We start from the raw sequence: 23,350 nt of genomic DNA on the forward strand, positions 1-23,350 counted from the left end.
AATGACTGGCAGAGCCCCGCCGCCCCCTCAGCATTATGTTTCTTATCGTCGCCCTCAAAGCCACAAAATCCATTTTCCGCTCGCTGTTTGAAGGCGACGATGGTAGACACAAGATTTTCTTCTGTTTGGAATCAGATATTCTCTCGAAGCTTTTATCTGCAGCCGGGTATAAGTGTCCGTATCAGTACAAAGTGCCGTCTTATCTGGAAACCAACACTAATTTATCGACCGATCGCGGCATGAAAAGCCGTGTTATACCTATGTGAAACCCCATGACTTTTGTTCTCCCCCCCGTTTTGGGATCCGGCTTCTTATCACGGGCAGCGCTGGGAGGATGCTGACGTTATTTGTTCATCCCAAATCTGAACGAATATCCAGGAACAGGCAGATGATTGATTTGGGAGCAGCCGCTGCGCTCAGGGGAAATTTTGCAAACATTTGGTTTTCTGCAATTTGATCAGAGTAAGACAAATATCCAGCTGTGTTCTGTATTCACTCCCATATCTCTGCTTGTTCTGCACCTGCGAGACTCACACTCCGGGTTTGTCAGTGAGGACGGCCCAGGATCTCGTAGCTATTGATAACCCACAACCACTTTACATTTTTGAGTAATTGATACCAGGAGACTGTTCCCTTCAGACCCAGCTCTGGAATCTGCTCTATATTGAGGGAACACTCAGGGCAAAATGATACATTGTGTTATGTCTAGAGGGGGTGGAGCATGACACGCCAAAGGAAGACTCCATGTGTCATGCTCCACCCCCCCTTCAGGCATAAAACAAAATGTTAAGCGTGATCTTATGTAAATGTGTGCACAAGGAAGATCAATCTGAACCATTAAATCTTTATGAATTCCACGCTGGATAATGACCGGCATCGAGGGATAGGGAAGGATCCTCACGATAGGCCAGTAATAGCGGATCGCTGTTTCCCCTACATTCCCTTTACTGCTCGATACCATCAAATGCCGCAACGTGTAGCGGCGGTTCACATGTCGCGTAAATATTGTAGGTTTTCCTGCGACGGATTTAGTTGCGGAAAATCGGCAGCAGAATAAAGTAGCAGCAAAGTGGATGAGATTAAAACAAATCTCATCCACACATATGGTATAATATAGAGGAAGTATTAATTATAAAATTTCGCTTGTGACGTAACGTGCCCGTGCAAAGCAGCTCGAAAGGGGAACTATCCCGCGTATATTTCAAAGGGTTAGGCAAGGACGCGAGAAAATGTCTCAATTGAGTGATCTGCCAGGAGGTAAAGGGATGAGGGTCTGTCAGAGACGCTAACTGTGGTCATCCAAGTCCCCCCTTGTATGAAATGAGCAGCATGTCCCTTATTTACCCTCAACCAGTGCCGGAATGGACCCCTTTCTCGCCCCAGAGGGAATGCGGGGTTGCCCAGGATAGAAAACGGGGAGATCTCTTTCCGGGGAAAGAGCCGGGACGCAACCACCAAGGTGGGTCCAATAGTCGGGTGTGTCCACGCCGATAGGGGGATGTGTTTGCCCAACCAAGGCAGTGCCTGCAATGGAACCGCCAGAAAGGTCTGTTCCATCGACACCCACTGTTTAACCTCAGTGTGTCTGAACCAGTCCAGAATTTGTGACAGGTGTGAGGCCTGGTTATAGGAGACAAAGTCCGGAAGACCAACCCCCCCTCACACCTAGTACGGAAAAGCATGGAGCGGGCTTTACTGGCTGGTTTCCCCACCCATATAAATCTATGGAGTAAGGACAATAGGGCTTGAAAGAAGGTGGCATGGCATCTGGGCCCTGACCTACCTCCGGAGTCGCCATGACAGGGATGTGGACCTGGGAGCGGCAGTCGAGATTCGCCCGTCTGGAGGAGCAGGAAGTCGGCGAGCTCCCACGTGCTGGCGGGGTCCGACTGCGGCCTAATTGAGGACTGGAGGAGCGCCGCGGAGATGATGCGTCCTGCCTGGAGCGGAGGAATCTACCAATGGACGAGGTGCCAGGGGTGACCGAGAGGCTCTTACGATGTCTCCCCTTCGTCATCGTTCACAAGGACCAGGTATGTGAGCCCTTTTGGGCGATTTTCTGTGTGTCGGGTCCGGAGCTCCAAGAAAGTGCGCCCTCACACCGCCATGTCAAAGCCGCACCCCACCTGATAATTTTTGACAATGTGATTGATGGCGATAACTAACTAAATACATTCTGATATAGATTAGATAAGATGAAGTCAATATGCCTTATTGTGGATGAGGATATAATATCATCCTATAGAAATATTGATCATCGGCATATAAACAAAATCTAAGAGACTTGTATTGGCACAGCAGTTCTATATTGGTCACAACCCATAAGATCTTCGGTAGTTTTTATTCTTAAACCGTATACTTTGACCATTTAGCGTCTCTAAAGGAAACCTGCAACGGTTACATGGATACCCTCGGGGGTGACTGATCTCATTTTATACATCCATCTTGACTCCGTTTGGAGCTGCAGTTTATCCCATTCTCCCCCTCTTGGGCTAGGCTCGACTTGCCGAATCCCTTGAAATCTAAAAGATTTGGGGTCAACCCCATGTATCTGCCAAATCTCATCCACGCGCTGCGTAAATGAGAAGCTGAAAATACGCATTGAATTCAATGACCGGTAAAACCCGCAGCAGATTTTGCAAAAATCGCAACTCTGAAAAAAACAACAACAACTTATACTTACCCCGAGTTCTGCGCTTCTTCGTCTAGGCCAGCCTCCTGGGATGACGCTTCATTCCACGTGATGTCACATGGGGTAAAACGTCATCCCAGGAGGCCGGGCTGCAGGACGGCAGAGGGACGTGTCGCCATGGTTACGGGTAAGTATGAAACTTTTTTTTTCTATGTGCAGTTTTCTGCAGTGGACATTAAAGGAAAAATTGCACCACAATTTGGTGCGTTTTTTCGTCCGGAATTCCCTGCGGCGCCCAGGGCGGATACGCCGTGTGCTCTTACGCAGCGTATCTGCCCTGTGTGAACGTAGTCCTGCAAGTCCCTTTCATGTGAATCTGAGAAAGCTGTAAATCCTGTGATCCTGTAAATCTGAAATGTTTGATCATCCGGATGTGTATCTAAAACCAACATAAAGGATCTCAAAATATTTCCTACACTTAGTAGATATCTGGTCCAGCAACCCTACTGAGTGACCCAGTAAAGAGCCTGAACTGGCTGATAACATAGAGTAATGGCTGACACCTTTTAGTAGTAATACGATCTAAACACTTCAGGAAACTTGTAAAACTTTAACCCAAGACAAGTGTTCTTTCCCCTTCTTCCTTGAATGATAAGGTGGTGTAGACACAGGGAGCTATGTTCTCTGCCGGTACGTAGCGGCGGGGCACCGGCTTTATCTGTCCTGGACGCCAACATTCAGTTCCCGCTGCACACAGGTTCTTATCGCTTCCTGCGTGTCTAGTGTCGGGTGCCAGTGTTACTCAAGGGGATCCCACCTCCCGCAATACAAGGGGCTCCTGGCTACAAATATGCCAAGCAGGTTCCTCTCTGTAGAAAAAAAAAAGTGATTAGAAAGGTGCTAATTAATGAAGAAATGCGCTGTGGAGCAGGTTTTATTTTCCCCCTCACACAGCTGACGTGTTACTGACACAGAAATGTGATATCCTTGAAGAAGCCGCAAGAAAAGAATAGAACATCTCCTGTAAGTGAAGCCGCCGCTCGCTGTAATACATCGCGAGATGAAAGGATTCTCACCTAGGATCCCGGCGTAGGTTTCCAGCCGCTGCAGAATATCTTTTCTTGTGTGAAATGAAATAATTCGCAGGATTCACAGACGTATATACAGTGTCATTCACCTGGCTGTAGAGGGCGCTGTCAGGAGGGGGTATATATATATATATATATATATATATATATATATATATATATATATATATATATATATATATATGCTTTTTTTAAAAATATTATTGCTTCTTTGCATTTCCTACCTTATCCTGAGCTGCAGAGCAGGAACACGTTAAATAAATGGCCTTCATAAGTGGGAGTCAGGCAGCCGGGAGTGATGAGTTCAACTCCTGACTCACAGTTTCTAAGGCTGCAGTGATGTATCGTGTGATCACTCGGATCGGGGGAGCGGCATGAGCCCATTTTTATTTATAAAGGGGCAAGGAGTTTGGGGCCCCAGTGTTCTAAAGATCCATAGGGATCTCAACTAACAGGTTTTAATAGGCGCCGAGTTTGTATTGGAAGGGTTCTGAGGGTCCGACCCCTGAGACCCGCGTGATTAGCAAAATGAAGGAGCCACAAAACTTACCATATCGCTAGAGAAACATTAACATCTTGCAATATTACCAGTGACAGGACGACCCACCTTTGTTTTTGCCTGTCCCAGATACAGTCATTGAACGGATGTTTGTTCTAATCTGATCATCTTTGCCGTGTCATGAGCAGTATAGGCCCAGCCTGATGGGCTGCAGGGGAATATGTTGTTTAGAGTTTTCCAGGAATCTCTTTTGATGGCCTATTTTTAGGATAAATCATCACTGTGTGATTGGTAGGGGCTGACCCTGGCCTCAGACCCATTACTCCTGTTCCAGCGACATTGGCACAAATGCACATGTGGCTTTGCCTGGTACTGCAGCTCAGCCCAATTCACTTAAAGAAGCACTCCAGCAAAGAAAAATTCTTGCCTATATAGTGCAGCATAGGCTATTATTAAAGAATAATGTACAGGCTTCTGTGTTTGCCTTGTGTATATCTGTTTTAGTTCATGTCATTTATGCGTTGTCTGCCATCTTGGTTCCTTCTTCCCCTCTGGTATGGTTCCATATGCAGTCTACGTTTCCCATGATCCTTTTGGTTTTGCAAAGGCAGAGGGAGTCCTAGCTAAGGGCAGCAAGTTATAGATTAGTGACATAGAACTGCTGTCGCATAACTCACACTGCAGTCTGTGTATCTTACGTGATGCAGCTTCAGCCTGTCTCCTCTGTCTCCTGGTTTCTCTCTGTCCGTTTTTACACAGGAGCCAGTAAGGAACAGCATCTCCTAGAAATACACTTGAGATTCTGCACACAGCACTCACAGAAAGTATAACAACGTGAGTCAAGGGAGTTTTATAATTCTGCAGCTACTCATTGTATGGACTCGCCTATTATATCCCTGGACAGCTGTTACATTAGATAGGGCATAAATGATCCCTTCAGCAGGAAGGAGAGGAGAGTGTACCTGTGTGGGGAGTGGTCTCGGGGCTGCCAGGAGGGATTTGATTGGTGATGATGTCATCCTATAGATCATAGGAAGTCAGACGCAAAGGAGATACGATCTCCTGTCTACACATAAGAGAATGGTCTATTTTGGTGGTCAGACTTGAGATCCACTTACAGGCCTGTCCTGGGCCGTGTAAATGAGCGCTGATCCATGAGACCGCTCGTTGATCGGCGCTTGTTTGCTTCTGCTATGGATGGGGACGAGCGGTCGTTACTCCGATCGCTCGTCCTCATACATTATTATCATGTCGGCCGCACGTCTCCCTGTTTACACATCACGATGTGCTGCCGACAACGATTATATTTCACTTTTTTAGAACAGTCCGATCAGCAGATGATCGAGTGTTTGCAGGTTCATCTGCTGATCGCTGCTCTGTTTACACAGGGCGATGACCGGGAACGAGCGTTCTATGAATCCAATGATGCCCGATAATTGCCCGGTGTAAAAGGGCCTTTAGATCACCTGACACAGCTGCCCATAATGAAAGGGTTAAAAATGTATAGCTGCAACTGAGCTAGGAAGACGCACACGACGCAGCTAGACTATTGCTGGCGAGTTAGTATTATATATATATATGCAAAAAATAATTTGCCGGAGTGCTTATTCAAATTCATTTGAACCTGCTCAACTATTAGTCGCAGGAATCTTTCTCTACAATTTTTTTTCAACTTAAAAGTTTGTTTTTATGGTAAGTATTTCTTCCCCTTCATATCTAATTTGACTGTATGAGTAGGTGAGGGCCGCCAAGTCCGTCTCCAGACGGTAAACTTGCCAGCTCATCCTCGTCCAAGAGAGCGGCTAATAACTCTGAAATCCAGAACGCACGTGCGCTCCTCTGTGAATGAAGAAGCATGATCGCTGGCCCCGCGCTCTCGGCTACGCTGTCGGAATGATGAACGGGGCGATCTATAAAGCAACAGGTGCCAAGTGTGTGGGCAGGCTCTCCATATGGCTGCCTATTATAGCCGCTTAGCGAGGATATCCCATGTCCCGCGTACGTTTCGTTATCATAGAGAAGCCAATGATTGCCTATATAAATGGCATACCTACAATCCCCCCGGATTAATGTGTTTTCCTATTCTTTTACAGCTTTGCTGCGCGCCGGCTCGGTCCTTTGTCTCCCCCCCCCCCCTTTCTTTTCGGTCAGGGTTCTCAGATAACTCTTTTGCGGTCCAGATGTAACAAGTTATATATTAAAACTCCTTCAAGGCTGCAGAGTCCTGAAATTCACCAAATTCTCAAATCCCTCTGCTGTTCCGTCAGCTACAACAAAAAATGCAAAAGGAAAAAAAAAAACGGAAAAATGTCTCCCTTCCCCAGCGGCCTCGCTTTTTCTTTCCCGTTTTGCTCCACATACGTTGCTGCGAAACCTGCAGAGCGTTTTTAGTTGCGAGGAGCGATTGATGTCAATTACCTTCCGTGCTCTTTTCATGTGGTCACCATTGTGGATTCTCGGAGAATTGGCCAATTACAGGATTAGAATGCAAAGTAACCCTTGGCGCGGTCACAATAGCGGCCGTTTTGGTCTCCCAGAAAGATTATTTTACAACTCAGCGTTTCCAGAGGCTCAAACGGTCGACTTTATCCTGCGGAAAGAGCGGCAACGTGTCGTTATTACATCTTTATTATTAGATTTACGTATTTTTTGTTACTTTTTATTGTATTCTTTTCCGGGAGTCCTCATGTTATAAATACGGGCACGTGTGTGTATTACGTCCTAGCAGTGAAATGCACCAGGGATGTTTCCGGCGAGCTCTGTTCCTCGTCCGTTGTACTTTTGGCATGGTCGTTGCGTTAATGGAAGCGATACAGATGTATGGGGTAAAAGAATGTGAAAGCAGCGTCATGCTGGAATGTATCGCCGAGGAGAGTGACCCCGCCAGATACAATAAAGGGCCATTAAGCTGTCCGCTAACCTAAAATATGTCGCTACCAAGAGTAAAGGCAGGAACTTCTACTTATTTTTTTTGTATATTCTTTTATATTATTTATTTCTTTTTTTTTGTTACTTTATTCTAGTCATTGTTTTTGATTATTTTACCCTTCAAATTTTTTTTAGAACCATTTCTGCTGAAAAAGGAGTCGGATATAAAAAAAGATAATCAAAATATATATAATAGTATATAATAAAAGTAAACATAGTCGAATAAAAAGAAATCTAATAGTATATAGCACGATAAATAATAAGAATAAAAGGGTTTTCCGGTTCTCTGTAAATAAAGTTTGATCACTAGAAGTTCTACGACTTTCTAATAGACTTTTGGGTTGCTCATCAACGTTTGCGCCGGCGTTGAAAAGTCACAAACGGCTCAGAAGTTGCAAAGATGACAGCTTTTTAGCCGTTTCTGCCGCTCTCGCCACTTTTGTATCCAGGCGGGGCCACACACGGCATGTCGCATTTCTTCTATTTTACACCAGCTCCGGTCTGGGATAGATTATAGTCGGGGGCGCACAGACCGTCCTGTTCATAAACGTGTTGCATCTTCCTCCAGGCTGTTTCCTATGGAGTCTGGAGTATGAAACGACAGCCTTAATAAATTCCCCCTTTATCTTCTCAATTACTCCCCATTTTCAAGATATTTGTTTGCTGTCAGTGAATATCCTGAGAATGAAGGAGCTGCACCGCTGATTTGTGAATGGGGCTGAATGCAGTTCCTTGCACAGCTGGGAGCGCTGCTCTGCAGGGAAAACCTAGAAGACAATGCAGATTTTAGTATGTGCAGTTTGGGAGTGATCGTGTATATGTTCTCTATGTTCTCTTTTTTTGTGTCCCTTTAATAGTAATTTCTTTTTAACAAATTATTTTTATTCTCTTTTATTTTTTAGCCATTTTTTACTAATTCTCCTCATTCATCTAATAATCTGTGATACCTGATGATATGAGGCCGGTGCGATCCTCTGAATGTTCTAGTTATAGAGGATTGTTGTATTTCTGATCGTATCACGTTATATACAAGTGTCCTGTGCCCCCCAGTGGTCAGTATATCTGTGATGTGGGCGTCCTCCTCCGCAGCGCTGGCAGGTTTAGTAAACTTCACTTTACTCCGTTCCTCGTGGCTTTGTAGTTTTGTTTGTTTCCAGTGACACGTAGGGGACAGAGGGGACGTAGAGTCATGATGTCACCAGCACCTGAGGAACTCTTCACCAGGACTACCCCCACCCACTGCGTCCCGGACACCCCCCCCCCCGCGTCCCGGACACCCCCCCCCTCCGCCCTCTGCGTCCCAGACACCCCCCCCCGCCCTCTGCGTCCCGGACAACCCCCGCCCTCTGCGTCCCAGACACCCCCCCCCTCCGCGTCCCGGACACCCCCCCCCTCCGCCCTCTGCGTCCCGGACACCCCCCCCGCCCTCTGCGTCCCGGACAACCCCCGCCCTCTGCGTCCCGGACACCCCCCCGCCCTCTGCGTCCCGGACACCCCCCCGCCCTCTGCGTCCCGGACACCCCCCCGCCCTCTGCGTCCCGGACACTCCCCCGCCCTCTGCGTCCCGGACACTCCCCCGCCCTCTGCGTCCCGGACACTCCCCCGCCCTCTGCGTCCCGGACACTCCCCCGCCCTCTGCGTCCCGGACACTCCCCCGCCCTCTGCGTCCCGGACACTCCCCCGCCCTCTGCGTCCCGGACACTCCCCCGCCCTCTGCGTCCCGGACACTCCCCCGCCCTCTGCGTCCCGGACACTCCCCCGCCCTCTGCGTCCCGGACACTCCCCCGCCCTCTGCGTCCCGGACACTCCCCCGCCCTCTGCGTCCCGGACACTCCCCCGCCCTCTGCGTCCCGGACACTCCCCCGCCCTCTGCGTCCCGGACACTCCCCCGCCCTCTGCGTCCCGGACACTCCCCCGCCCTCTGCGTCCCGGACACTCCCCCGCCCTCTGCGTCCCGGACACTCCCCCGCCCTCTGCGTCCCGGACACTCCCCCGCCCTCTGCGTCCCGGACACTCCCCCGCCCTCTGCGTCCCGGACACTCCCCCGCCCTCTGCGTCCCGGACACTCCCCCGCCCTCTGCGTCCCGGACACTCCCCCGCCCTCTGCGTCCCGGACACTCCCCCGCCCTCTGCGTCCCGGACACCCCCCCCCGCCCTCTGCGTCCCGGACACCCCCCCCGCCCTCTGCGTCCCGGACACCCCCCCCCGCCCTCTGCGTCCCGGACACCCCCCCCCGCCCTCTGCGTCCCGGACACCCCCCCCCGCCCTCTGCGTCCCGGACACCCCCCCCCGCCCTCTGCGTCCCGGACACCCCCCCCCGCCCTCTGCGTCCCGGACACCCCCCCCCGCCCTCTGCGTCCCGGACACCCCCCCCCGCCCTCTGCGTCCCGGACACCCCCCCCCGCCCTCTGCGTCCCGGACACCCCCCCCCGCCCTCTGCGTCCCGGACACCCCCCCCCGCCCTCTGCGTCCCGGACACCCCCCCCCGCCCTCTGCGTCCCGGACACCCCCCCCCGCCCTCTGCGTCCCGGACACCCCCCCCCGCCCTCTGCGTCCCGGACACCCCCCCCCGCCCTCTGCGTCCCGGACACCCCCCCCGCCCTCTGCGTCCCGGACACCCCCCCCCCGCCCTCTGCGTCCCGGACACCCCCCCCGCCCTCTGCGTCCCGGACACCCCCCCCCGCCCTCTGCGTCCCGGACACCCCCCCCCGCCCTCTGCGTCCCGGACACCCCCCCCCCGCCCTCTGCGTCCCGGACACCCCCCCCCGCCCTCTGCGTCCCGGACACCCCCCCCGCCCTCTGCGTCCCGGACACCCCCCCCCGCCCTCTGCGTCCCGGACACCCCCCCCCGCCCTCTGCGTCCCGGACACCCCCCCCCGCCCTCTGCGTCCCGGACACCCCCCCGACATCCTTTTCATTTTGGCTGCATACTGTTGCCTATTTTCCTCTGTATGTCCTTCCGATAATCCGGCACCGCTCCAGTCCCATTGACGGTAGTTCACCACACATTATAGACCATTACATGGGAATCCAATTTATTATAAATAAAATTTGAGATTATATACAATGATGATTTAACAGACTGACCTCAACTCTAAAGTGGCTGATAACATAAAACACTAGTCTGCACATAGTAATACAACACACCGGCTCATGTCCTTACCTCGTGTTGTAGGATTTGCAGACCTTGGATGATTATCTCCCCAGCATTCATCTGACATGGTCATTGTGATGGTATCAGTCGCCTGGTGAGGTCCCGGGGAATGATTTACCCCCAGTAGTCAGCAGCAGGATGTGTGTGATCGTACTCCGCACCGCAGACTAGGTGACCAGATGATTGACTGCAGTGTAATGTGATGTTTCTTTGTGCACCTGTATACAGATATCCTCCTTCCCAACTGTCAGGCAAATGTTTTCTTACTGGAGATAAGCGGTGCCTGCCTGATCCTTGTTGCCTATGGCAGCGGATGGAGCTGGATGTTGGGGGACAGTCTGGCTTTTCTCATACACATTACATAGTCATCAGGATTCTAAGGCCTTATTCACACAAGCTTGTCCGATGGATGATTTTTCTTCCATATGAATGTCCGTTTTGCGTCCGTGTAGTTTGCGTGCCATCCGTTTTTCTCCTCTGCAAACACTACTTTGGTGTCACTTTTCTCTTTTTGTTTTGCATTTCTTTGGCAGCTGATACGTGAAATCCAGACAAGACATGGATGACGTCTTTGTACTGTCCGTTTTTTTCACCAATTGACAGACTTTAACGGGCAAATCTGGTCCGCAAAAACGGACCAAAATAGGGCATGCTGTGAGTTTCTGGCAATAGACACAATCGGGAATAGTCCCATTGACTTGTATGGGTCAGTGTGCCAGCCATTGTTATAACGGACAGCACACGGACGAGATATACGCTGGTGTGAATAATAATGTGTACGCCCGCTTCAGTGTTGGTATCGGATTAGGGAGATTTTACACTAAGGCCTAGGTAGTACATGGAGAGCTGGTGGTGGATCTATAGCCGCTCCTGTGGAGATTACACGGCCTTATATGGACTGTGAAAAGGGGCGCCGATCAACCAGACCGCTCTTTGATCATCGCTCAAATGATCCGTAATGTGTGTGGACGAGCGCTTATTCCTCTGCTCGCTCGTCCCCATACCTTTCTATCATGTCGGCCGCTCCCCTCCCTGTTTACACGCCAAGATGTGCTGCCGAAAACCATAATATTTAATGCTGCAAAAACGAGCCTCTGCGCCGTTACTTCTATGAGGAAATCCAGAGAATGGCTGCATCGCAGTAATGTCCGCACCTGCGCCGAGTGGGCTCATTGTGGTATTGATGGGGGTCCGAGCTGATGCTCTTATCTATGACGTGTCTCAATAGACCGGAAACTCTTACATGCTCAAAGTATAATCTCCACTTGGAAGAGAAAATGACAAACAACATTAAACACTACAGAGCAGTTATTGTGTATGTTACAAGGCCACAAGAATAGTCATAGATGAAAGGCTGCGCGGCTTCTGTCATGTGAGGAGAAGGTTCACTGCAGGAACAATGGAGCGCGGATAATGTACGGCAGCCGGGAGGGACACAACACGGCACCACGAGGCTATGACGCCAATGTCCACCTGCACCACCAATTTACAGTTTACACACACAATGATATATATATAATAAGTCGAGTCACTTTCTAAATATATTACATTACTTATCTTGTCCTGTATGAGCTGCCATCAGGATTCTGTAATTGGAAACAGTCAGCAAGCTTGTCAACAGACATCCCCCTAACAGTTTAGCTCCTGTAATATAGCGGGGGGGGGGGGTGTAATTTTTTCTACATCTGATTATTGTACACCATTTGTTGTAAAGTCAGAACGCAAATCACCAAAGCAAGTCTGTTCAGACACTGATCAAGCAGGAAATGCTGTCACTTTTAGTTTTTAAGCCAGCAGAATAGTGAGTGCAGCTCTGGAGTATAATACAGGATGTAACTCAGGATCAGTACAGGATAAGTAATGTAATGTATGTACACAGTGACTCCACCAGCAGAATAGTGAGTGCAGCTCTGGAGTATAATACAGGATATAACTCAGGATCAGTACAGGATAAGTAATGTAATGTATGTACACAGTGACTACCAGCAGAATAGTGAGTTCAGCTCTGGAGTATAATACAGGATGTAACTCAGGATCAGTAAAGGATAAGTAATGTAATGTATGTACACAGTGACTCCACCAGCAGAATAGTTAGTGCAGCTCTGGTGTATAATACAGGATGTAACTCAGGATCAGTACCGGATAAGTAATGTATGTACACAGTGACTCCTCCAGCAGAATAGTGAGTGCAGCTCTGGAGTATAATACAGGATACAACTCAGGATCAGTACCGGATAAGTAATGTAATGTATGTACACAGTGACTCCTCCAGCAGAATAGTGAGTGCAGCTCTGGAGTATAATACAGGATACAACTCAGGATCAGTACAGGATAAGTAATGTAATGTATGTACACAGTGACTCCTCCAGCAGAATAGTGAGTGCAGCTCTGGTGTATAATACAGGATGTAACTCAGGATCAGTACATGATAAGTAATGTATGTACACAGTGACTCCTCCAGCAGAATAGTGAGTGCAGCTCTGGAGTATAATACAGGATGTAACTCAGGATTAGTACAGGATAGTCATGTAATGTATGTACACAGTGACTCCACCAGCAGAATAGTGAGTGCAGCTCTTGAGTATAATACAGGATGTAACTCAGGATTAGTACAGGATAGTCATGTAATGTATGTACACAGTGACTCCACCAGCAGAATAGTGAGTGCAGCTCTGGAGTATAATACAGGATATAACTCAGGATTAGTACAGGATAGTCATGTAATGTATGTACACAGTGACTCCACCAGCAGAATAGTGAGTGCAGCTCTGGAGTATAATACAGGATGTAACTCAGGATCAGTACAGGATAAGTAATGTAATGTATGTACACAGTGACTCCACCAGCAGAATAGTGAGTGCAGCTCTGGAGTATAATACAGGATGTAACTCAGGATCAGTACAGGATAAGTAATGTAATGTATGTACACAGTGACTCCACCAGCTGGATAGTGAGTGCAGCTCTGGAATATAATACAGGATGTAACTCAGGATTAGTACAGGATAAGTAATGTAATGTATGTACACAGTGACTCCACCAGCAGAATAGTGAGTGCAGCTCTGCAGTATAATACAGGATGTAACTCAGGAACAGTACAGGATAAGTAATGTAATGTATGTACACAGTGACTCCACCAGCAGAATAGTGACTGCAGCTCTAGAGTATAATACAGGATAAAACTCAGGATCAGTACAGGATAAGTAATGTAATGTATGTACACAGTGACTCCACCAGCAGAATAGTGAGTGCAGCTCTGGAGTATAATACAGGATGTAACTCAGGATCAGTACAGGATAAGTAATGTAATGTATGTACACAGTGACTCCACCAGCAGAATAGTGAGTGCAGCTCTGGAATATAATACAGGATGTAACTCAGGATTAGTACAGGATAGTCATGTAATGTATGTACACAGCGATGTCTTAACATGCCTTATATGACATCTGACAAAACATGTCACCTCTGTATGATATCGGAAGCAAATGCAAACAGAGTATTACGTACTATAGATCTATAGTTCGTATTATTAATATTGGGTTGTGCATTAGGCCTAAGTTGGGCAAGATCAGGTCAAGTTCTTCTCTGGATGTAAAAAAAGAATGTACCCATTCACTGACAGGACGCAGAGATCCGAAGAATGTTAACTTAAAACAAACAGTATATTATGTACATAAATTTGGAGAAACCTGGTCAGGGCTTAGCAAAAGGGGTGAGCCGTCATGGTTGATAAATGTACTATAATGCGTGTCTGCGTTGTTATTGCGCTTATGGCATTCTTATGTCACGCTGTTTAGACGTTTACAAAATTAAATTAAGGAGGTGGTTTTCTTTTTTTCAATATTTCGCATGTGCGTCCGTGTGGTGTCCGTTGTATGTGAGTTTTTGCTGAATGTGAGTTTTTGCTGTATGTGAGTGAGTTTTTGCTGTATGTGAGTGAGTTTTTGCTGTATGTGAGTGAGTTTTTGCTGTATGTGAGTGAGTTTTTGCTGTATGTGAGTGAGTTTTTGCTGTATGTGAGTGAGTTTTTGCTGTATGTGAGTTTTTGCTGTATGTGAGTGAGTTTTTGCTGTATGTGAGTTTTTGCTGTATGTGAGTGAGTTTTTGCTGTATGTGAGTTTTTGCTGTATGTGAGTTTTTGCTGTATGTGAGTTTTTGCTGTGTGAGTGAGTTTTTGCTGTGTGAGTGAGTTTTTGCTGTATGTGAGTGAGTTTTTGCTGTATGTGAGTGAGTTTTTGCTGTATGTGAGTGAGTTTTTGCTGTATGTGAGTTTTTGCTGTATGTGCGCTGCCCCATTCATTTTTACATTCTTTCAATGTGAGGACTTTTACTAAAGGTTTTTCTCATATTTTTCGCAGAGTATTGTGCGCGGGTCCTATTCTGATTAAGTAGTAGAGTTCTTATTCTGGACAGAATTCTTAGTGGTAATGACTGAGGAACAGGAAGGCAGACGGGGTCACATACTATTTGCTTTCACTCTACTTGAGGTACCACAGGTCTTATCTCCATCCACTTGAAATATGACATGGAGTAACACCCTTCAGCCCGGGCTCCGCTTTTGAACTATTTGGTTCCCATCTATCTCCTATCTGTGTGTTGAAGGTATTGATGTGGTCAGGTCATTGTACTGACAGCGCGGTGAGTGTGAGGAGAAGCACAATCCGCCCTAAGGAAACTGTTTATAAAGTTCATAAACACTTAGAGCAACTCCGCCCTAGCCTCTCACCCCATAATCAAAGCGGAGACTGGCCGCTCTTCTATTATACTGTGTGCCCGACAAAAGACTCTCTCACCCCGGCTACTCTCCTATTATACTGTGTGCCCGACAAAAGACTCTCTCACCCCGGCCACTCTCCTATTATACTGTGTACCCGACAAAAGACTCTCTCACTCGGCCGCTCTTCTATTATACTGTCTGCCCAACAAAAGACTCTCTCACCCCGGCCGCTCTTCTATTATACTGTGTGCCCGACAAAAGACTCTCTCACCCCGGCCACTCTCCTATTATACTGTGTGCCCGACAAAAGACTCTCTCACCCCGGCCACTCTCCTATTATACTGTGTACCCGACAAAAGACTCTCTCACCCCGGCCACTCTCCTATTATACTGTGTACCCGACAAAAGACTCTCTCACTCGGCCGCTCTTCTATTATACTGTGTGCCGAACAAAAGACTCTCTCACCCCGGCCGCTTTTCTATTATACTGTGTGCCCGACAAAAGACTCTCTCACCCCGGCCACTCTCCTATTATACTGTGTGCCCGACAAAAGACTCTCTCACCCCGGCCGCTCTTCTATTATACTGTGTGCCCGACAAAAGACTCTCTCACCCCGGCCACTCTCCTATTATACTGTGTGCCCGACAAAAGACTCTCTCACCCCGGCCACTCTCCTATTATACTGTGTACCCGACAAAAGACTCTCTCACCCCGGCCACTCTCCTATTATACTGTGTACCCGACAAAAGACTCTCTCACTCGGCCGCTCTTCTATTATACTGTGTGCCGAACAAAAGACTCTCTCACCCCGGCCGCTTTTCTATTATACTGTGTGCCCGACAAAAGACTCTCTCACCCCGGCCACTCTCCTATTATACTGTGTGCCCGACAAAAGACTCTCTCACCCCGGCCACTCTCCTATTATACTGTGTGCCCGACAAAAGACTCTCTCACCCCGGCCACTCTCCTATTATACTGTGTGCCCGACAAAAGACTCTCTCACCCCGGCCGCTCTTCTATTATACTGTGTGCCCGACAAAAGACTATCTCACCCCAGCCACTCTCCTATTATATTGTGTGCCCGACAAAAGACTCTCTCACCCCGGCCACTCTCTTATTATACGGTGTGTCCGACAAGAGGGACCCTCTCATCCCGGCCTGTCTTCTATTATACTGTGTGCTTGATGAGTGCACGTGGAAAAAATATGGATCTATATTGGCGCTGCTGCGTGGTGAGGACAGGATGAAATCCAGAGGCCGGGTGAACGTAAAAGTTTTATTGCTATGCAACGCGTTTCAACGCCGAACGGACATTATACGGTGTGTCCGACAAGAGGGACCCTCTCACCCCGGCCGCTCTTCTGTTATACTGTGTCCAACAAGAGGGACCCTCTCACCCCGGCCGCTCTTCTGTTATACTGTGTGCCCGACAAGAGGGACCCTCTCACCCTGGCTGCTCTTCTGTTATACTGTGTGTCCGACAAGAGGGACCCTCTCACCCCGGCCGCTCTTCTGTTATACTGTGTGTCCGACAAGAGGGACCCTCTCACCCCGGCCGCTCTTCTGTTATACTGTGTGTCCGACAAGAGGGACCCTCTCACCCCGGCTGCTCATCTGTTATACTGTGTGTCCAACAAGAGGGACCCTCTCACCCCGGCCGCTCTTCTGTTATACTGTGTTCCCGACAAGAGGGACCCTCTCACCCCGGCCACTCTCCTAATATACTGTGTGCCCGACAAGAGGGACCCTCTCACCCCGGCCGCTCTTCTGTTATATTGTGTGTCCGACAAGAGGGACCCTCTCACCCCGGCCGCTCATCTGTTATACTGTGTGTCCGACAAGAGGGACCCTCTCACTCCTGCCGCTCTTCTGTTATACTGTGTGTCCGACAAGAGGGACCCTCTCACCCCGGCCGCTCTTCTGTTATACTGTGTGTCCGACAAGAGGGACCCTCTCACCCCGGCTGCTCATCTGTTATACTGTGTGTCCAACAAGAGGGACCCTCTCACCCCGGCCGCTCTTCTGTTATACTGTGTTCCCGACAAGAGGGACCCTCTCACCCCGGCCACTCTCCTAATATACTGTGTGCCCGACAAGAGGGACCCTCTCACCCCGGCCGCTCTTCTGTTATATTGTGTGTCCGACAAGAGGGACCCTCTCACCCCGGCCGCTCATCTGTTATACTGTGTGTCCGACAAGAGGGACCCTCTCACTCCGGCCGCTCTTCTGTTATACTGTGTGTCCGACAAAATGGAACCTCTCACCCCGGCCGCTCTTCTGTTATACTGTGTGTCCAACAAGAGGGACCCTCTCACCCCGGCCGCTCATCTGTTATACTGTGTTCCAGAAAAGAGAGAGCCCCTCGCCCCTCGCCCCTCGCCCCATCCTCTCTTGTGTTATACTGTGTTCTGACAAGATTATGTATTTTTAGTTTTTCTTTTATGGGTCCATTATCTTTTACATTTCTGAATATTGATATTTCCTACATTGAACTACTCATTGATCTGGCAGAGTAGGTTATTCTGCAGGGTCACGGAGTTAAACTTTGCCATATAAATGGATGAGACCCGATGCCGAGTGCTCTTATACAGGTTGTGGAGTTCTCGTTGTTGTAATGAGCATTGCTGTGATAATACATCACGTTCAGTTAGTGGTCACTTAAAGGAAATCTTCACTTTCAGGGTCTGTTCACACATCGCCATTTGTTGCAGATATTGGCGCTAAAGCCAGAAGTGGATCCAGGAGGAAGGAGAAGTGTCAGCTCTTCCTTTATATTTCCCATTCCTTTTGAAACCACTTCTGGGTTTAGCTCAATAATCTGTATCAAAATCTGCAGCAAATCTCTATATGTGAACGCAGCCTTAACCATTCTGTATTATTCAGTAACACCATTTGTTTCCTTTTAGTTGGGGTCTCAGGTGAATGTTACACCGTGTTCTGGTCACATGACTGACAGCAGGGTGGAACTAAACCCACGTCTGTTTCCAAAGGCAACCAGCAAAACTTTGAAAGCAGCTCTGGATGTGAACGGAGAAAACATTAAGAAACTCAAAACCTGTACAAATCAGTGAAGTTATTCAACTCTTAATTAGATTTAAAGTGTTTATGAAGTGGTCGCGCCGCTGCGCGCGCAGCCCCTCCGTGACTTCTCTCTGATGTGCCGGTGTGTGTCAGTCATTGTGTTACTGCACGCGCTCTGGTGTCTTCCATCCTCTACAATCCGCAGTATGAATGGACGTGCGCAGATCGCTGTTCTTAGCCCATCGCCAAATCTCCGTTCCGGGAGGGAAGCCTCCAATTAACTCTTAATGTAACTATTCCTGAGTGCGGCGGCTTCTAACTTTCATAAGGCCTCATGCACACGATCGTAGTGTTTATCTGGTCCGCAAATTCCCAGATCTTGGTCCGTATTTTGCGGATGAAATGGCATCCATAATGCAGCCTTGTCATCCGCAAAATGCAGATCATATAAAAAAGTGCAAGGACAACAATGATGGCGACTTAGCAACACCTCTACAAGTCCGCAAATTCCGGATGTCACACGGAGGAGGTGTATCCGCATTTTCCACAGGCCCATTGAATTTGCGGGCTGTAATAAGACATTTGCGGGTGAATTTTGGATGCGGAAACCCGTTAGTGTGCATGGGGCCTTACACCTCTGTATAAATAAGCGGAAGGTTAATAAGGCCTGGGACACTCTGATATGGGACGAATGCATGGCCCTTCCTCGCTCAGCCAGACAAATCCAATATGTGCTCGTTCCCAATTAACAAGATTTGATCAGAGAGGAAGAGACGACTTATAATACGACTCCTTTATCTTAATAGCATCCGATGTCGATTGCTGAAAGGTGCAGAAATGTCTACAAGACGTGTCCTATCCTACACAATGAATGGCCCAATCTCCCACACACCCGGCTACCTGATCACGTCCCAGTACCGGCTCTGCTCAGTCACGAACGCGATGCCCACAGATAACAGCCAGGTCTGCAGACAGGTGGATTGCAGGGAAGTCTCTGAGTTTCGCTCCTGTAGACGCAGCAATCTGAGCGCTTTACACTGCAGAATTCTCATCTGAATGATGGGTCTACCCAGAAACCGGAAATCAATCTGCAGTTAGTCACTGTTCATTTAAAATCTACATTAGAGGCGACACTTTACAAATACTTCATGTCTTTTGCCTCCATTCACACACAGAGCGGCTTTCAACATTCTGCTGGTTGCCCTTGGAAACAGACTGCGGTTTAGATCCACCCTGTTGTCAGATGACCAATCAGTGCTGTAACTCTGTATGACCTGAGAAGCCATTCCTAAAGGGTAACTAAACTTTCGAACGAGCGCGGCGACCTCCAGAGCTCGGGTGAGCGCTGAGCCGCTGCGTTTCTGATCGGCTCCTCTCGGAAAGTGCACCGGCTCAATAGAAAGTCTATGAGATATAAAGGGTGTGTTGAGCCATGGTGGGTGCTGCAGCTCTTGTGTGATTGTTTCACGCGGTCTGACCAGCCGCCCGCAGTGTGTCAGCGGCGTCATTAGGAGGCAGTGCAGCGTGCGGCCCCCACGTGGGACGTGTTGATGGGAGATGTTCTCCGTGTCATTGTGTCCTGTGCACCTGTGACATTTACTGTGCAAATATTTTTACCGGTGAAATGGTCTTGAAGAGAAGTCTGGTGCCGGTGCGTGACCCTGTGACAATCTGGTTTTCAGCGATGATTCTTGCTCGTCACTCATGTTCTTGTGTTTCACTTGCAGTTTTTCGAGGTGCCGTTTGATTCGAACATGAACAGAACAAAGAGCCGGCCCCTTGTACGAGGACAGATCAGGTAAGATGCCGCACCTGCCTGCCTCATAAGACGCCCTCTCCATTGTCCCACCAGGACTGGGCTTATTATTAGCAAACATTGTACCTTGAGAGACAAAGTGGCTGCAGCTGGAGAGGAATGCTCCCTACATTGTCAGGAGAGGGGGATGGGGGCATAAGTCTGATGAGAATATCAATGGTCTAATTCATTGGCCCACATTTACTATGACTGGTATTTTTTATTTTTTTACAGAGGTAGTTGGAGTCATTCGCGCCAACTTTATTAAAAGGTTCACTGATCGATCGATGCCGGCTATGAGCCAATGTGTCCCACCGTTCTCCTCACGTGGCCTGCCTTGTCCTGACTAACGTGGACCATGTGTTGTCCCCACAAGATCAGCATTCTCCTCCTGAAATCCTCTGTGCTGCTGGAGCCCCATGTAGCTCTGTCTGCGGCCTCCCACCTCCTCTTATTATAATAGTTGTTGGGGTGATATTGTCCTCTTTCATATATAGCGGACTTCCTGGACAGAATACCAGAGGAGCCACCTGCGGAGTAATTCTCTTGTTAATTCTGGGGTGAAGCTTTCGTACCGCTCATATTTCTTTATTGAGACGAGCAGGACATGCCGGGCGGCGGCACGTGCGCCAATAAAAGCACTCAGAACTGGCAGCAGTTACTGGCGAGGACGGGGGGAGCGCTGCACAGATCTTGGGTGGTCGATGGGCTGTAAAATATAAAGGAGGAGGATTTTATCCACGAGGAGTCCAGGTACAGGGCTCGCCAACCGAATACTTCATGTAAAGGGCGACCGTGCCGCGACATTCTCTATAATAGATCACGTGTAGAGGCCGAGAGCGCTAGACTTAGTTTACAATATACTAACGATTCCGGTCTAAATAGGTGCAGTCTTCTGTTCTCTGTTATCAGCCGTGTTGCATTGTTTGTTCCTGCACCCGTTGTGTGACTCCGAGGTGACGCTGCGCCGTGCCACATAATGTGCCGTATCCCACAAATGGTTCGACACCTCAGAACTGAGTGGTTACAGTAAAGGCGACGTCCAGGGTGGTGGTAGAAGAATAAGAGGCTTTTCATTTTAATGACTTCAAGAAAAAAAATCTCCTTCCTGTGGCGTCCGCTGAGCTGAGCGCGGGTTGTAAACATTCACAAGAGAGATGTGGACACTGCGACGATCCCTACAGCTGTGTCATCTGGACATAACCGGGATGGATTTCAGTCTCTAGGTATAAATCACATGTTTACGAATTGCGGACAGCAAGCAGAGGTCTTTAAAATTGGTGAGGAACAATGTATATTAGAAAGTTGCAGAACATTTCAACGATTTAAACTTTATTTACATAGAACTGGAAACGGCCTTTGCGTTTAGAACAGTTCTGACCCGCAGCAGCCAGTCCGGATGTGTCTGGTGTAGCCTGCAGGTGGTTGGTTGTAGCGTCCTATAAATGAGATGGTTGTAAATAATTCCCCTCCCCCGTTGTGGCAGGAACACGACATTCCAATATTAACAATTCTACAATAACTGGTTACATTGCTGGATCATCAGCGGAGCGCGGCGTCGCCACCTTCCAGTAATTAGCGGCAGGGATAATTTACAATAAGCGTGCGTGTTACCCGCAGACCCCGGGGCAGTTGATTTTCCAATCATTCTCGGGGGAGGTGAAGGAGAAAATGTCTGTGTGCGAGGATTACTGGCGCTCCTCCAGGCTACGTCCCGCGAACACGCTGAATGCTCCGGCGCCTCAACTCCGGTTAATTACAAGGACGCAAACACCAGGGACGTGTATTAGAAATCTCATCAAGGAGGGATGCGGCTCCTGTCACCTTTCTGCATGGAATCTCCAGTCCTGCTGCATTGTGGGAAACGTTCTCCCCCATCCCAGGAGACTGGTCTCTGGGGGACACTTGGGCCCCCTCTACAGCTTCTCCGGCCATTGGTTTCTGTTGGATGACTATTCTGGACCATTCAATTCTGTACCAACAGAAAACCGCTCCTGTTTCTCCCGGGTGCCGTGCGATCTGAGAGCCGGACACTCCAAATTCGGCTGCCCGTTTGCTGTGACAATGGCGCCGGGTTCAAGTACCAGGACCGCCTGCTGTAAGTGGGCACTGCTTAAACTGGAATAAGTCTTTCATGTTTGCACCCCCCTCAGAATTCAGTCATTTCCCTCCAGGTAGTTGGTGTCGCCGTCATGAAGGTCAGGCGTGTTTCCGTGAGGTCATGACACTGACCTCCTGCAGACCCCCCAGCCCTCCATTGTGTGATGACTTCTCAATCTATCATCTCACTTGTCGACAGGTCACTGAGAGTTCTACAAGGTGATGGATGAGACACAGATTGGCCACGACGGGGAAGACGGGTCCTTTTTAGGGACTTTGTTTGGTCCATATATAAATATATTAGGAACACGAGTCTCACATGGCAATACACAGGAGCGCTCTGACCCCGAGAGCGTGACCGAACCGTCCCCCAAACATGACACATACGAGGAGGACTAAGAATAAGGTGCGCACATCCGTGTTTGGGGTTGATCACTATTTGCGCACATCGCCGGGATCAGATTGCAGCGTTGCTTACGTATATTTTAGGCGATGTAATAGCTCCGGGCTCTGCAGCACGCACTTCTTGGCGTTAAAATGCTTTTCCGCAGCAGAAATCCCAGTCTTAGCCCTCGCTCACAGCTGTGTTGGAGGTTCGTTGCAGATGCGGCCGAGAATACCGGAAACAGTAGTGCAGCATGCGGCGCTATTGTTTCCAGTAAAATTGCAGACACCCCGACAGAACCCATTCAAGTCAGTGCGTTGCATCGGCTGCCAGTGCCGTCCGTCTGTTATGTAACGGAATTGAGCGCAGCCGTACCCTCGTGTTTGTGCAGGAGATCCGCACAGGAATTGACCCCGTTCTCATTAATTGGGGCTGATCTGCGGTAATAAGTCCTACGGCTTGTGGAGAATATCCAGAGCATGTGACCAGGCGTGGCACGGTATGTAGGTGGTCATTGGCTATGATGTGGATTTTGGCATCTGACGTGTGTCGGTGCAGTAAAGGAGTGAGATATAATGCAGTGATGTGACATTCATGGTCTGAGGGGCAGTGTGATTGTCACCCGGTCTAGAGATCTGAGTGACGTCAGGAGTTGTAGTCCCACCAGGTGACGGGTTTGTGTTCAGATATCGGGGATCCACCACCTCTTGCGTTGCTCCTGCCTTGTCCTCAGCTGCCTGCCGGCCCGGGGTGTTTAGCAGCGACTCATTTCTGCTGACTGAAAAATAATAAGTGAAATGTACATGTCTGACAGGTCACCTTTCCATCGCTGTAGATTATACAAGGAGAGAGCAGCCTGTATATATTCCCACTGTATACCTAGGAGAGGGGGGCTCATGTACTGGTAAATGTCATGGCTTCTGAGAGGCGGCAGCGGGCAGTCCGGCAGACCTGGAGGCTCAGCCGCACAGGAACATCTTCCGCCTCTACAATGTCACCGGCGTCTAGTTGATTATCTGTAAGTTTATAGTGT

The 23,350-nt window shown here is 49.0% G+C and overlaps 1 protein-coding gene across 1 annotated transcript in view; it reads left to right on the forward strand.

Annotated features, from left to right (window-relative positions):
* COX10 (cytochrome c oxidase assembly factor heme A:farnesyltransferase COX10) overlaps positions 1–23,350 on the forward strand; it is a 111,531-nt gene that overhangs the window by 51,740 nt on the left and 36,441 nt on the right. Inside the window, exon 5 of the mRNA XM_075846433.1 lies at positions 19,765–19,835. Within this exon, the coding sequence (XP_075702548.1) occupies positions 19,765–19,835 (71 nt within the window). The remainder of the gene's footprint in view (positions 1–19,764; positions 19,836–23,350) is intronic.

This window comes from Rhinoderma darwinii, chromosome 13 (assembly GCF_050947455.1).
Source record: "Rhinoderma darwinii isolate aRhiDar2 chromosome 13, aRhiDar2.hap1, whole genome shotgun sequence".
NCBI lineage: Eukaryota > Metazoa > Chordata > Amphibia > Anura > Rhinodermatidae > Rhinoderma > Rhinoderma darwinii.